The 15,410-nt window shown below is 35.0% G+C and overlaps 1 protein-coding gene across 1 annotated transcript; it reads left to right on the top strand.

Moving 5' to 3' along the window:
- LOC109711329 (ATP-dependent DNA helicase PIF6-like) lies at positions 3,656-4,774 on the top strand. Its single transcript, XM_020234324.1, is given in 3 exon segments — positions 3,656-3,878; positions 3,881-4,004; positions 4,006-4,774. Coding segments are annotated over 3 exon segments (1,116 nt in total).

The following is a 15,410-nucleotide window of genomic DNA, read 5'->3' as shown; positions in this document are numbered from 1 at the left end:
GTCAGCTGAAGAACACTTAAAACCTTTGGTATCAAGTGTACCTAATGAGATCAGATTTTTCCTTATATCCGGAATATGTCGAACCTCAGATATAGTTCTCACTACTCCATCGAATATCCGTACTTGAACAGTGCCAATTCCAATAACTGTACATTTAGAGTGATTTTCCATCAATACATCTCCATCTTGAATAGACATGTACGTCGAGAGCCGTTCTCTATGCGTACAGATATGGAAGGAGCACATAGAGTCCATAAGCCACTCATCCTGTCTGCGTGTCTTATCCGTAACTGTGAAACGATATTATTTTTATCTGATTCTCTTGCTGCAACACTTGCTTCTGTTTAAGTATTGGTGTTTTTCTGATCTTGATTTTATCACCGTTATTCTTCCGCTACACTTTATTTTTCAACTTGAAACAAACAGCTTTTATGTGACATTTCTTTTTACAATAACCACAAATAAGATTTTGTGCTTATTTTGATCTAGATGTATCTCTATTACCGGAATCCTTCCCTCGAGACCTCCCTCTAGCGACCAAATCTTGTTCTGAAGCTCCACCTGTCTCGTTGCTTATCTGCATGTCAATTCTCTTTTTGAAAGTAAAGAGCATTTAAGATCATCGAGACATAGAGTATCTCGACCAAACAAGAAGGTCTAACGAAAATTCGTATAAGAGGTCGGTAGAGAACATAATAATAAAAGGGCTTCATCTTCTTCCTTTTAACATCTATCGAGCGGAGATGCATAATAATAGAATTAAATTCATCTAAATGTGACTTAATAGAGGTACCTTCCACTATGCGCAACATAAAGAGACATTGCTTCAAATATAACTTGTTGATGAGAGACTTCATCATGTGGAGAGACTCTAATTTAAGCCAAAGTCCTGCAGCGGTCTTTTTATCCAAGACCTCACATAATATCTCATCGGATAAATATAATTGTATTGCCGTAAAAGCTTTGTCATCAATCTCCTCTTTCTGCTCCGACGTCAAAGAATTGGACATCCTTTTTTTTTTTTTCAACAGTGCCTTTTGCAATCCTTGTTGTGTCAATACAGCACGCATCTTGACTTGCCAAAATGCTAAACTGTTGGTCCTGTCAAATTTCTGAACCTCGAACTTCGTCGTTATCTTAATCCTCAAAGAGAATAGAAAGGCTCTGATACCAGTTTTTTAAAATCGGAACGGTGAAAAATAGATACAGAAAATAACTTAATGCAGGAAATAAAAGATAAGAGGAATGAGCACACTGATATTTACGTGGTTCAGCCAATGGCCTACGTCCACGGATGAAGACGGAGCAAATAATTTATGAATTTCGAAAGGCGGAGTACAAGAAAATCTCTCAAAGACCAAACTTAATTAGATCGAAAACGCCGAAATCCGCATTCGTACATGCAACTCCAAATAAGTGGCTCCGCTCACCAAAGGAAGGATGTACAGCAGCATGCACCCGGCTAATGGTGTTGCTGCCACCGTACGGAGCTCACAAGCCACTTGATTAATTAGTGCATCACAACTCCTCCCACAGAAATAAGCAACCTTACCTTTAATTAATTAGCATGGCATCTTAATAGGGCCGGCTTCTTGGAGAACGAAGAACTCTCTAATATGCAAGGCTTAATTTGAGTCACGGCGTCATTAACTTGGCCGTAGCATGTGTATATAATACATGTCTCCTAACTAGAGTTTAATCCTAATTCAATTAGAATTACATTTCTAATTATAATCATATATGTCAAATCTATTACTATATACTAAAATAGAACCCTTTATGAAACTTTCGTGAGAAATGGACACGTGGCTTTCTATATGCTTGCCACGTGTTAAACTCAAATATAGACTAGGGATTTAGTTAAATAGATTAGGAAACACTATTAAATTAAATTAAATCACTATTAAAAATCAAATTAAGTCATATAAAAATCAAATTAAGTCACTATTAAAATCACTATTAAAAATCAAATTAAATCAAATTAACACTATTAAATTAAATTAAATCACTATTAAAAATCAAATTAAGTCATATAAAAATCAAATTAAGTCACTATTAAAAATCACTATTAAAAGTCAAATTAAATCAAATTAAGTCACTATTAAAAATCACTATTAAAAATCAAATTAAATCATATATAAACTATTATATGTTAGTTAGAATTTATAACTAATTATAGCTTTTAATTTTTATATTGTAGCTTTGCAGTTAAAAGATGATGAGTTGAAAATTTTGACTTTTGCTGAGATTGATAAGTTGTTGCGTAGCAACAGAAAAAGTCTAGCAGAATTTTCTCCGATGCCTTTACGTAATGAATATCTTTTATTTGGAGCCAGAAACAAGCTTCTTCAAGATGAACTTTATTATGATAGAAATTCCATGACAAGAGAGCACAAAACCTTGATGTCATCTCTTACTGATGAACAGAAAGGTGTCTATGAGACAATAATTAGTGCTGTGTCAAAGAATGAGGGAGGTGTTTTCTTTCTGTACGGGTATGGTGGAACAGGAAAAACTTTCATATGGCGAACTTTATCTGCAGCCATAAGATCTAAAGGTCAGATTGTTCTTAATGTTGCTTTTAGCGGAAGAGCATCATTTCTACTTCCGGGGGGAAGAGCAGCTCACTCTAGATTTGGGATCCTACTAGCAATAACTGAGGAGTCGACCTGTAATATAAAAACAGGGTAGTGATCTGGCAGAGTTGTTAATTTATACGAAGCTTATCATATGGGATGAAGCTCCAATGGCACACAGGTTTTGTTTTGAAGCTCTTGACAGGATATTAAGAGATATTCTACGGTTTTCTAATCCATCAAGTTGTGAGCAACTATTTGGGTGTAAAGTCGTCGTTTTTTGAGGTGATTTCAGGCAAATTCTTCCTGTTATTTCTAAAAGGACAAGACAAAATATTATTTTTGCAACTATTAATTCTTCTTATCTTTGGAGTTTTATTAAGGTTCTTACTTTGACAAAAAAATGAGGCTAGAGACAGGCTCATCTAATTACAATCTAGAAGAGATGCGAGAGTTCTCAAAGTGGATACTAAGTATTGGAGATATGTTAGTTAGAATTTGTAACTAATTATAGCTTTTAATTTTTATATTTGTAGCTTTGCAGATAAAAGATGATGAGTTGAAAATTTTGACTTTTGCTGAGATTGATAAGTTGTTGCGTAGCAACGGGAAAAGTCTAGCAGAATTTTCTCCGATGCCTTTACGTAATGAATATCTTTTATTTGGAGCCAGAAACAAGCTTCTTCAAGATGAACTTTATTATGATAGAAATTCCATGACAAGAGAGCACAAAACCTTGATGTCATCTCTTACTGATGAACAGAAAGGTGTCTATGAGACAATAATTAGTGCCGTGTCAAAGAATAAGGGTGTTTTCTTTCTGTACGGGTATGGTGGAACAGGAAAAACTTTCATATGGCGAACTTTATCTGCAGCCATAAGGTCTAAGGGTCAAATTGTTCTTAATGTTGCTTCTAGCGGAATAGCATCACTTCTACTTCCGGGGGGAAGAACAGTTGACTCTAGATTTGGGATCCCACTAGTAATAACTGACGAGTCGACTTGTAATATAAAAACAGGGTAGTGATCTGGCAGAGTTGTTAATTCATACGAAGCTTATCATATGGGATGAAGCTCCAATGGCACACAGGTTTTGTTTTGAAGCTCTTGACAGGACATTAAGAGATATTCTACGGTTTTCTAATCCATCAAGTTGTGAGCAACCATTTGGGGGTAAAGTCGTTATTTTTGGAGGTGATTTCAGGCAAATTCTTCCTGTTATTCCTAAAGGGACAAGACAAGATATTATTTTTGCAACTATTAATTCTTCTTATCTTTGGAGTTCTATTAAGGTTCTTACTTTGACAAAAAAATGAGGCTAGAAACAGGCTCATTTAATTACAATCTAGAAGAGATGAGAGAGTTCTCAAAGTGGATACTAAGTGTTGGAGATGGAGATGCCGGTGAGGAGAATGATGGTGAAGAAATTAATAGTGATACCTGATGAATTTCTCATAAAGGAATCAACAAATCCAATTGCATCAATAGTGGATAGTACGTATCCTTCATTGTTAAGTAATATTCATGATTTGCAATACTTACAAGAAAGAGCGATTCTTGCTCCTACTCTTGAAATTGTGGATGCTGTGAATGAATACGTGCTTTCATTGCTTCATGGTGAAGAAAAAGTTTATTTGAGCTCTGATAGTGTTTGTAAGACGGATGTGGGCTTAGATGGTCCTGAAGATGTATATACACCTAATTTTTTAAACAGTATTAAATGTTCAGGAGTTCCCAATCACATGCTCAAATTGAAGCAAGGTGCTGCTGTGATGTTATTGAGAAACATAGACAAGTTTTCAGGTTTATGCAATGGAACAAGATTAGTGATCACTCAATTGGGAAAACACATACTAGAAGCAAAAGTGATCTCTGGGAGCAATATTAGGGAGAAGGTGTTTACACCCCATATGGTGATTACTCCATCAGACTCCAAGTTACCTTTTAAAATGCAACAAAGGCAATTCCCGTTGGCTGTTTGTTTTACTATGACGATAAACAAGAGTCAAGGTCAATCGTTATCACATGTTGGATTGTATCTACATAGACAGATATTCAGTTATGGTCAGGTATATGTTGCAATATCTAGAGTTCGAAGCAAGGACAGATTGAAAATTCTAATTTGTGATAAAGATGGTTTGTTATCCAAAACCACAAGCAATATGGTTTTTAAAGAAGTGTTTCAGAACTTAAAATAGGTGAGCGGTTTATTTTTCTTCATGCTATTTCAAAATTGTCAGTTTTTCAACAATTCAACTCTGTCATTTTATTTTTTAAATAAATTTAGATCTTTTTTTGAAAAAATTCACTAATATTATGATATTTATCATTTTACTTATCTAACAATTTATCTATATTGTTATTGGAGCAGATACTTTCCATCTTCATGCAACAAAGTTTTTTTCTTTATATTTTCTTGAAGACCAACATTTATATATTTTTGAATCTTAAAAGCGACAGTAGGACTCTAATATATGTGTGCTTACTCTAATTTGTGTCAAATATGAAAGTTTAGTTGATCTCATTATATGTTAAAATATTAATGTTATTTGTAATTTTTCATATCAATTTTAGTTATCATTTTGTTTTGCACATCAATATGTAAATGTAAATTGTTTGCACACCAATTCATAGAATATTTTTCTTTTATCATCGCATAATAACTTTTGTTATTTTATATTATTATATTATCCGTGCATCTACGGGTCAAATACTAGTAATAATCTATATCTATACTTCTATTGTGAGATTCCTGGAGTTCAGCTGTGGTGGCTTGTCGATAGCTCTGTAGAGTGTCGGGACAAGTCTGAGTCGCGTTGGCGCCAAATAGACGCAAAACGGACTCCGTGCGACGCGAAGGCAGCTTTCAGCGAAGAAATCTGCAAAATAGCAGTTTTTCTACTTGCTGTACCGGTACAGCCATCAAGGTGTACCGGTACACTTCAGCAGGTTGCACGCAGACTGCTCTCGGGTTGGCATGTGTACCGGTACAGAGGCCCGTGTACCGGTACACTTGAGTAGGTGAGGGGTTTTTTAGTAATTTTACCTTGCCTTGTTTGTATCACCTATTCCACCCCTTGCTTTATACGTGTAGGGGCAGAGAGAGAGAGAGCTAATTGCTACTCTTCTCCTTCTCTCTTTCTCTAGCATTGATCGAATAGGTGGAACTCGGTTGGAGCTTTCGTTGCCGACGTCGCGCCGCGGAACCGTCCGGGGATACGGTTGCTGCCGTTACATCGCGAGGAGGCCGGGCGAGAAGGTGTTTTCGTCGTCCTCGACGTCGCACCGGCGCTGGATTAGCTTTCGAGGTGGGTTTACATCGGTTTTACTCCTAAGCTCATAATCGTCGGCACGTATAGATTTCGATTTTTGGATATTCTATTCTAACTCGAATTCATAGATTATATTGTAGATTGCAAATCTGAATTTGGAGCATGTGGTAATAAATTGAGTAGTTTATACATGTTGGACTTGGAATTTGAATTAGGAGAAAACCTGCGATTTGGACCTGTCACCTGTTTAAACTACCTGATTTAGCCCTAGGGGCCGTTGTATGATTTTATATGGTTGCAGTATCATCATAGCAAGTATCCCAGATAGTTTAGATTTCAGTTACACTCGCGCTGGGATGCCGAGTGAATTTTTACTGTAGCGGTTAGGCTGTTCCGAACTGTTGGGTGCCGTCGGGGTTGACGGTGGACCCGTATCGCCGTTTTGGTGTCAGATTGTGCCGAGGGCACGTGACCTGTTGGTTGTTAGATTAGTTAGAGTCGTTTACTTGACCTTAGCCTGTGAGAGCCGTGTGAACTTAACAGAGATACTTGTAAACTCGTTGGGTCGCGCCCGCGAATGCCATCCCGAATGAGGTTTCAGTGCGATGAGTATCGCAGTTTCTGTTGGACAGTTCTTAAGCCGGCTACCCACGGGGTGGTGTACGGCGCAGCTAGATACAGGCAGGGTGGGTCCGTTTTGGGCAACCCGGGTGAGATAGTGAGGTCATGACGTGAGTGGGGTCTTAGCCATCCTGTTGGACCTTTTTCGGGACCGACTACTCTTGAGATACGGTGTAGTCTAATTAGGCGAGACGGGTGTATTCACAGTCTCTAGAGAGTTTTCTCTGCCGGTTACTCTTGGGATACAGTGTAGTCTAGTAGATGACACGGGTGTATTCACAGTCTCTAGAGGGTTTTTTCCGCTGGTTACTCATGAGCTACGGTGTTACCTAATTAGACGGGATGGGTGTATTCACAGTCCCTGGAGAGTTTTCTCCACCAGCTATTCCTGGAGTAGGACTCGGGTTCGATCCGACAGGCGGGACGGGTGTGTTCACAGTCCCTAGTGAGACTGAGCCAGTTTTGATTTTTCCTACAGTTGGTTAGCATAGAGCAGGATAGTGTAGTGACTAGTAGCTATAGAGTCTATTCCAGCATTTACTACTACCTTTGCTCCCTACTGTAGACTTAGTGGGTGGACCGATATTGTTTTGGGCGGCACCCACTGAGGACTACTTGTTTTACAGTAGTTCTCACGCCCTGTTGTTACCCCTGTTTTGCAGAGCCACAGGTTTCGGCTGCTGCGCCTTCCGCAGATCAGGATCGAGGCAAGGGCGTCGCGAGTTAGAACCCTACCCGACGAGCAGAGCTAGAGGCACCCTACTGCAGGTAGTTGTTTTATTTTGAGTTTATGTACATAGTATACTTAACTCGCCAGTGCAAGTAACTCTGTATTTTGGTTTTTGTATTTTGGTTTTCGACTATGTATATGAAACTCAGTTTGTTTAGCTTCTGTTTTCTCGAGCAGCTCTATACTACTGTTCGTAGTATTATGTTTTCAAGTACAGTTGTCGCTTCGTATACAGGGAAAATTCCTTTGTATACGGCGGATTTGTCGGCGTGCCCGGGGATCGAGACATCCGGGGCGTGACATCTATACTTATATATTATTCTTCATAGCTTTGCCACATGGCAATTTCTCCTTCACCTTTACTTTCTTCCCCCTTTTCACTCCCTGTGCTTCGCTTTTCCATCTCTTATCTTCGCTTGATGTTTCATCTTCGCATTTGCTCACTTTCTAATTAATGCATTCATATGGTCAACTGTTATCTGAACAAATCACTTTCAAAAGAAAAAATCAGTAAAATAAATTTTCTTTATACTCTTTTTTCTCATACTATTTATATTTATTGATGTCTTATTACAACTCAAAAATTTTAAAATTGTTACTTTATCAATCTTTTATCTTTTTTATAATATTAGCCTGCTGCAATGCGCGGGTAACTTCACTAGTTAAATCTAAATTATATCCAATCCCAATTAAATTAGGATTTAACTCCAATTTAGCTAACTTCAAATTTAAACCAAATATAAAACAGAACTATCCGGATATCATAATATATATAAAACTATCATTATATCATTTTGTTAACATTTTGAAAATTTTTTTTTTGCGCTTATTGATGCCAAAACAAAAATTAGACGGAAACGGTTGAGAAGTGGGGTGTAACTTCCACGATCATGACTACACCACTCCTCCCACTATTGAAAACCGACCAATAATATGGGCTAAGAAGACATTACTATAAATAGTAATTTCAAAGCCTGCAATAGGGGTCTTTTTCTCCATTGAACGAGAAGACCACCGTATTTTCAATACTTTCCTTTCTTATATTTATCAATTTTTAGGAGTAGTCTACATGTAATCTTCTCTTTTTTCGCATTTACCGTCTTTCTTAGGAGTAGTTTTTAAGTTAAATCTCTAGAGTCTGTATGCCCCACGGGCACACTCCTTTGTATCAGTTTTCAACTTCGGTTTAATATATAAGGACATTCGGTTCTTCAGCAGACCAAAAATACTGTGCATTCCGTACATTCGGCTCTTTCAGCCGAACCGAATTTACAGCAAAAGATTTCGAACTCGGCTGATCGGATCCCTCATCAGCCGAATCACTTGATCCAGTCGAAGGGCGCAAATTTTGAGGGTCACTAATCGTAGCTGTTCCTCATCCCTACACTCTTCCTGAGAGAGATCATTGACCGGGTAAAGGATCAGGGCATTCGGCTCCCAACAGCGCTCAATCATCTAATTAAACAAGCCACTTGTTAAACAACTACTTCCAAAGGAGTAATGCTTTTCGTGCCATAGAAGATCTTCTTAGGCATTGCTGATGAAACCTTTTCTTGTATATTTGACAGCTTAAAGTCTAAGATTGATGTAGGTCACCATTTGAAACCTCTACTCTATCGATTTTGTATTTGTTTTCTAAATAAAAATTTGTGGAGATTATCTCAAGTTGAGGCCAACGTGAAATGCAGTCCTACTCATCCTAGATAGGGATTAATATATATCTTATACCTGCTCATCTTAAAGTCCAAATCATCAATTCAAAAATACTTAAATTTAGTTATTATTATTAAGGTTTCTAATTCTTATATTTTCATTCATATACTTTTTTGTTTCATCTGATTGTCCTAATTATAGATTCCAAAAGCTTATGCCTAGTTGTTATGTGATGGTCCTAATCATCAATCGATCCGATCCAAAATGCTAGTTAGACAATGAGGACCCCATCTTAAGCCTAGTTGGGTCCCCAATTCACTGGGTCCCCATTCTCCATCATATTACCCACATTCTAAGCCACTTATTAGGGTCCCCAATTCATATCCCCAATCTTATCCCAATGGGGGTGTTTGGATTAGGTACAAGAAGGGGATAACCCCTTATCCCCCTCTTGCACCCAAGACGCCATTTAGGTGGGTGGAACAATTTGTCCCCCCCCCCCCCGGAGGGAGAGAGAAGAGAGAAGAGATGAGAGAGAGTGAGTTTTTTTTTTTAAATTAAAATTAAAATTTTTAAAATTTAAAATTTAAAATTTAAATTATAAATTTAAAATTTGATATTTTAAATTTTTAAATTTTATATTAGATATTTTATATCATTCAAATTTAAATTTGGTCTTAAATTTAAAATTTGATATTTAAAACTAAAATTTTAAATTTTAATTTCAAATTATAAATTTTAAAAGTTATAATTTTAAATTTTAAATTTAAAAATTTAAATTCAAAAATTAAAAATTTAAATTCAAATATACTGAGATGGGTAATATCATTATTTTCTATTTATAATCATCAACTATTTCTTTTATTCTCAATAACCATCAAAACACAATTTTTCTAATTACAGCTTATACTCACATTTTCATCCAAATAAAAAAATACTCTTATTTTTACAAAAATCTATACTCGTACCTATTCCCGATATATCATATATCTGATTTAGACCATGACGTCCCCATCTTAAGCCTAGTTATTAGTAGGGCTATCAATGAGCCAAACATGAGCGAGTTGGGGGTGCCTTATATTTGTTCATTTAATAAACGAGCCAAACATGAGCTGGCGCGTTAAAATATCAGGCTAAAAGTCCAGCTACACGAGCTGGCTCGCGAACTACAAGTTCAATTGTTAGCCCTACTATTAGCTGAAAAGTTGAAAGAAAATTAAAATAATTAAAATCTCAATTTAATAATTAAAATAAACTGTAAAAAAACTTTTTGGTGAAAAAATTTTTTTGGAGGAAAATAAATTTTACGCTCTTTAGTGTTTGGTTTGTAGGAAATAAAAAATAGTTTTCCATTGCTTGTTTGGTTGAAAGAAAAAGTAAGGAAAAGATAAATAAAAAAATTATTACATATTTTCTCTTATTCTATATATTATATATTATTGATATATAATAATTATCATAATATATTATTTATTATTATCATTATTTGTAAATTAAATGTATTAAAATTATATTATATGATAAATTGATATAAGTATTTAATATAAGAATTGAGCTATTAAGCTTTTAAAAGTACCAAGTTATTGGTGCTTATAGATTTTTGGCCATTAGATTAAGGGATGTGCGGTTAGGATGATGCGGGGCCCCGAGGGTTGAGTGGGTGGTTGATTGAATAGTATAATCCAACGATTGAAAATGATCAAAAGCATAAATTCAACGGTAAAAAAATTATAACCACCAAGTACTTGATGCTTTTATAAGCACCATAGCCGGACTCTATAATATAATATATATTATTATAGGTGTAGAGCTACTATACTATCGGAAGCATAAAATAGTTGGTGTGCTTTCGATTTTTTAGTCTTTAGATTAAAAATTCTACCGTTGGGATAATAGCGGTCCCCTTAAGAGTTGAGTGGTCCTCATTGGTTAATAATATTAATACAATGGTTGGAAATGATCAATGGGGTTGATCTAAAAGCTAAAAAATTGGAAGCACCAACTACTTTATGTTTTTGATAGTATAGTAGCTCTACTCTATATTATAGTATGTATATAATACTATATGTATTATATGATAAAAATATAAAATATATATAATAATTCTTTATTCTCTCTCTCTCTCTCTCTCTGATACATACCATAGTTAGTTAATTCGGATTCGGCAAAAATTCGGTACGGATATAATTCGGATAAAATCACTTTTTAATTTTAAATTTTTTGAAAAATACGGCTAAAAACGGATGCGTAATTATTCGGATACGTAATTTATACGGATATTATATGTTTACCAATTAAAAATTCGGAATCAAAAATTCGGCTATATAATAAATATATAATAATTATATACTATATATATTTTTTATGTTTTTATATAAGTTAAATATATATCAAAATTATAATAAATAAATAAATATTAATAATATATAAAATTATGTATTTAAAATATTATAAATAATATAATTTATAAATAAAAATTATATATAATAAATAAATGAATATATATTATAAATAAAATTTTATATATATAATATATATATATATATATAATTAATATATATATATATATATAAAATGATTAATGAGAGGGAGTCCACCGTGGCGCTCCCTCTCATGTGGTCCACGAGGCCACTTTGTGGCCTCGTGGACGCGCACAAATATGCTCAAAAGCCCCGATATTTGTTACTGTTTCTCTTCCTCTTTTTCTGCGGACGGGGGCGCGCGAGAGGGCATCTGCCGTCGCGGCGCTCTTGTCCGGTGCCGGCCAGACGGCGGAGAAGGAGGAGGACAACCGGATTTCGGCGACGAGAGCGACGAGACGCGCACCCCTCGCCTCGATCCGACGACGAGCGCGGCGACGACGCGAGCGGCGAGCCTGGCTGCGAATCGCGCGCGCGAGTGCCGTTTTTTAGTCGAATCATTCGCGAATTGCGAATAATTCGCGAACAAGTATTTTTGAGAATGATTTGGCGTTTTTTTCCGACTTTTCAGAAAAATACGAAACGTGCCGTTTAATACGTAATTTTTAAAATTCGCGTAATCATGCGTTTTAATCGCGACAATTAATAACTGAGATACATACACACACCAGAGAGAGAGATGGTGGTCGTGGTCCAGCATGGACGCTCACACGGTCCACGAGCTTCTCGTGGACCACGATTCTTTACTGTATGTGATCCTCGATTTCTTTTCCAAGTTTCCGTTTTCCCGCGAGATGAGGCGGAAAACGAAAAGCGGCGTTTTCCTTCACATCCGTAAAATAATTTTTTTCTTTTGCACCAAACTAAACGTCTGAAACAAATATCAGTCCGAAATATTTCTTTTAGCTGGTTTTACAGGAACCAAACACCCCCTTAATTGCCTTGCTTTTTCCAAGATAAGGGGTTATTTGGTTTCTGAAAAAGTGTGAAGAAAAAATTTTAAAAAATTTTTTTATGAATTTTTTTTTCGGTTCTCTGTTTGTTTAGTTTCAAGAAAACATATTTTTATAAAAAATTATATTTTATAAAAAGCCAGTATTTTTATTTTTCTAAAAAATTTAGAAAATGAAAATGCTAGTTTTCATAAAATATGGAAAAAAATAATTCCAAAAAAATGTGTTTTTCTTCAAAATAAACGGGCACAAAATTGGCAAAAATTTTTTCGATTAAAACAATTTTTTTGAAAATTTTTTCACACTTTTCTAAGAAACCAAGGAGCCCCTAATTGTTTAAAAGAATCTATACCTATATATTAATTTCTATATCTATAACTGACGTCTATACTTATATATTAATCTCTAATATTTATAACTGACGTCGCATAACCTCATTTTTAGGATTTTTTAATTTTTTTCTTTTTCCTAAGCGAATCCACTCTCTCTTCATCCAACTTTTTTTTTTTTTTATTTTTCTCTTAAGAGCTGCATTTATTCTATTTTTTTTCAATGACCTTTTCATCTTTCTTAAGCCATTTTTTTTTTTTTTTCTCTTAAAGCTACATTTATTCTATTATTTTTTAATGGCCCTTTGCCTCCCATGTGCATTTACTCCATCTTTTGTTCCATGACCTTTCATCTGATGTGATGTCCTAAAGTGGTAATTAAGATTGGGGAGAAGGGAAGGCACAGAGAGCGCAACCTCATTTTTTGGGATCTTTTTTTATTTTTTTTATTTTTTATGTAGGGGGATCTACTCTCTCTCTCTCTTCATTTTTCTTGGACCCTTTTTTTTCTCTCTCTTAAGAGTTGCATTTATTCTATTTTTTAAAACTTAAAGAGTGATGGCCCAGGAATGGCCCATTAATATGGCTTCACCAAAAACTCCGATTGGACCCCAGAAATTTTGTTATTACAGCCCAAAGTTAGATGCAATTTCAGTCTGGTGCAGTGAACCAAGAACTGAGTTGAAATGCTTTTAGGGCCCGTTTGGTTCGAGTTATATAATATTACAAAGTATCTCGACATATCCAGGTATCTTGAATTTCGGCGTGAGATTACTACTGATGCTATATTAGCGCGTTTGGTTTAATGCAGTAATGTAATACTAGATTACAGTATTTATAGCATTAATACGTTTGGTTCAGTCTATAAAATTTAGTAATCCTGACATAAAAGTATAGTTTTTTTCAAAATTATCCTTGTTGTGGTCATTTGAATATTATTTTTTGTGAAAATGACGAATGGAGGGAAGGAGATCGTGATGATTACCTGGGAGGACGACGCAATAGAAGATGATACGTGTTCGTGAGAGAGAGAGAGAGAGAGAGAGACGTCGAGAGAGAGAGAGAGCGAGAGAAAGCGGTGTGCGAGAGAGAAGGGGGAAGGCGAGAGAGAGAGATGAAAATAGTGCTGTTAATTAGATTAGGGTTGTTGGAGGGTAAAATTGTCATTTTACATAATATGTAGTATTAACGGGTTTCAGTAATGCAAGATACACGACCCCCCTCCCATTAATATTTTCGATGTAATCCTGCTCGATTTGTAATGCTACATTAACGACTAGATTACATAACGGATTAACGAAACACAGTTATCCTGACAGAATTGCTTGTAATCCTGGCAGGATAACTCGAACCAAACGCACCCTTAAGGTACGGTGATCTTACATCTACCCTTTTGATCATTGGATTAAAAGCCAACAACGTCCAACATTGTGTATGATCCGGGCCCTTAAGATTGATCTAATAGCCAAAAAAGTTATAACACCATCATTTTGATCTTGTGTTGGTTTAAAGAGGGTCAACATCCTACTCTGTGACGGAAGACTATAGGGTGGCGAGTCACGTTCGAAATGTCGGAAGGTCGGATTTGGATCGAATCATACTCAAAGTGACATGAAGCTGGCTAAACCGAGTCACAATCAAAATCCATAAGTGCTGTGTCTATATATTTTTATAATTAATGATTGACGTCGGTAATTCGACACATTAGCGATTCTAAAAGAACTCCAATCAGACTCCTAAACCTATCTTATTATGGCCTAGTTTGAAGTTAGGGTGTCCAGAAATATCGCCTTTCATATTTGAGGACAAAAAAAAAAAAAAAAAAAAAAAACTGCTTTGAAGTCTCCTCTCCTTGGTGGCTATCTATTTCTATTACATACATGAAACCCTCACCTTATTTTGGGGAGAGTACGGGCCCAAATACAACTTTTTTTTTAAATAAATTACACAATGGTTCCTAAGCTTTCCACTATTTTCACTTTGATTCCTAATTTTTTTTACAATCAAATTTTCAAATCTCTTGATTAACAAAGATGAATTGTGAACCATAAAAAAAACCTTCCCTTATTTTGGGGGATTGTGGGGTCCACAATAATTTTTTAAAGAATTAATCGCATATTGATTCGAACCTTTTTAATTTTTATTTTGATGCTTAATCTTTTTTTTGCAATCAAAATTTTAAATATCTTGATTTCATCGTAATAAAATGGCACTGTTAAAAGAGGTTTTAGATTTTAACGATATTATCATACCATCGCCTATTTAGCTTTTTTTTGCACGTCAATTTTAGTCCCTAAATTTTATTTTTCACTTTAGTCTCCAAAAAAAATTTAAAATTTTGAATTTAAATCCAGAATTAACCTTAAAATTAATTTAAAAATTTATGAGTATAAAAAAATTTATACTCATAAAAATATAGTAGAGAGAGAGAGAGAGAGAGAGAGAGAGATGGACTGGGCTACTATTAGTAGCAAAATTTTATTGTTGCTACCAGTTTTTTAGCCTTTGGATCAACTCTTTTCATTATTTCTAACCACTGGATTAAATACTATAACCCAGTGGGGACCTACTCAACCTTGGAGGACCACTCAACTGCTAACCTGACTAATCATCATCCAGACTACAATTTTCCATTCAAGGAGTTAAAAACTTGATAGCAAAAAGACGCCTTTTCTATTTAAAAGTATTCCAGCCTAATTCATATATATATATATATATATATATATATATATATATATATTATATACTAGTTGAGCGTACGTGCAAATGCATGTAGCAATTATTTAATTTATTTTAAATTAATAAAAATTTATAAATCATATTTATTAAAAAATTTATAATAAATATTTTGTAATT

The sequence above is a fragment of the Ananas comosus genome, linkage group 6 (genome assembly GCF_001540865.1).
Source record: "Ananas comosus cultivar F153 linkage group 6, ASM154086v1, whole genome shotgun sequence".
Classification (NCBI taxonomy): Eukaryota; Viridiplantae; Streptophyta; class Magnoliopsida; order Poales; family Bromeliaceae; genus Ananas; species Ananas comosus.
Note: the sequence above shows the minus strand (reverse complement) of the source record. Positions and strands in the feature narration are given on the sequence as shown.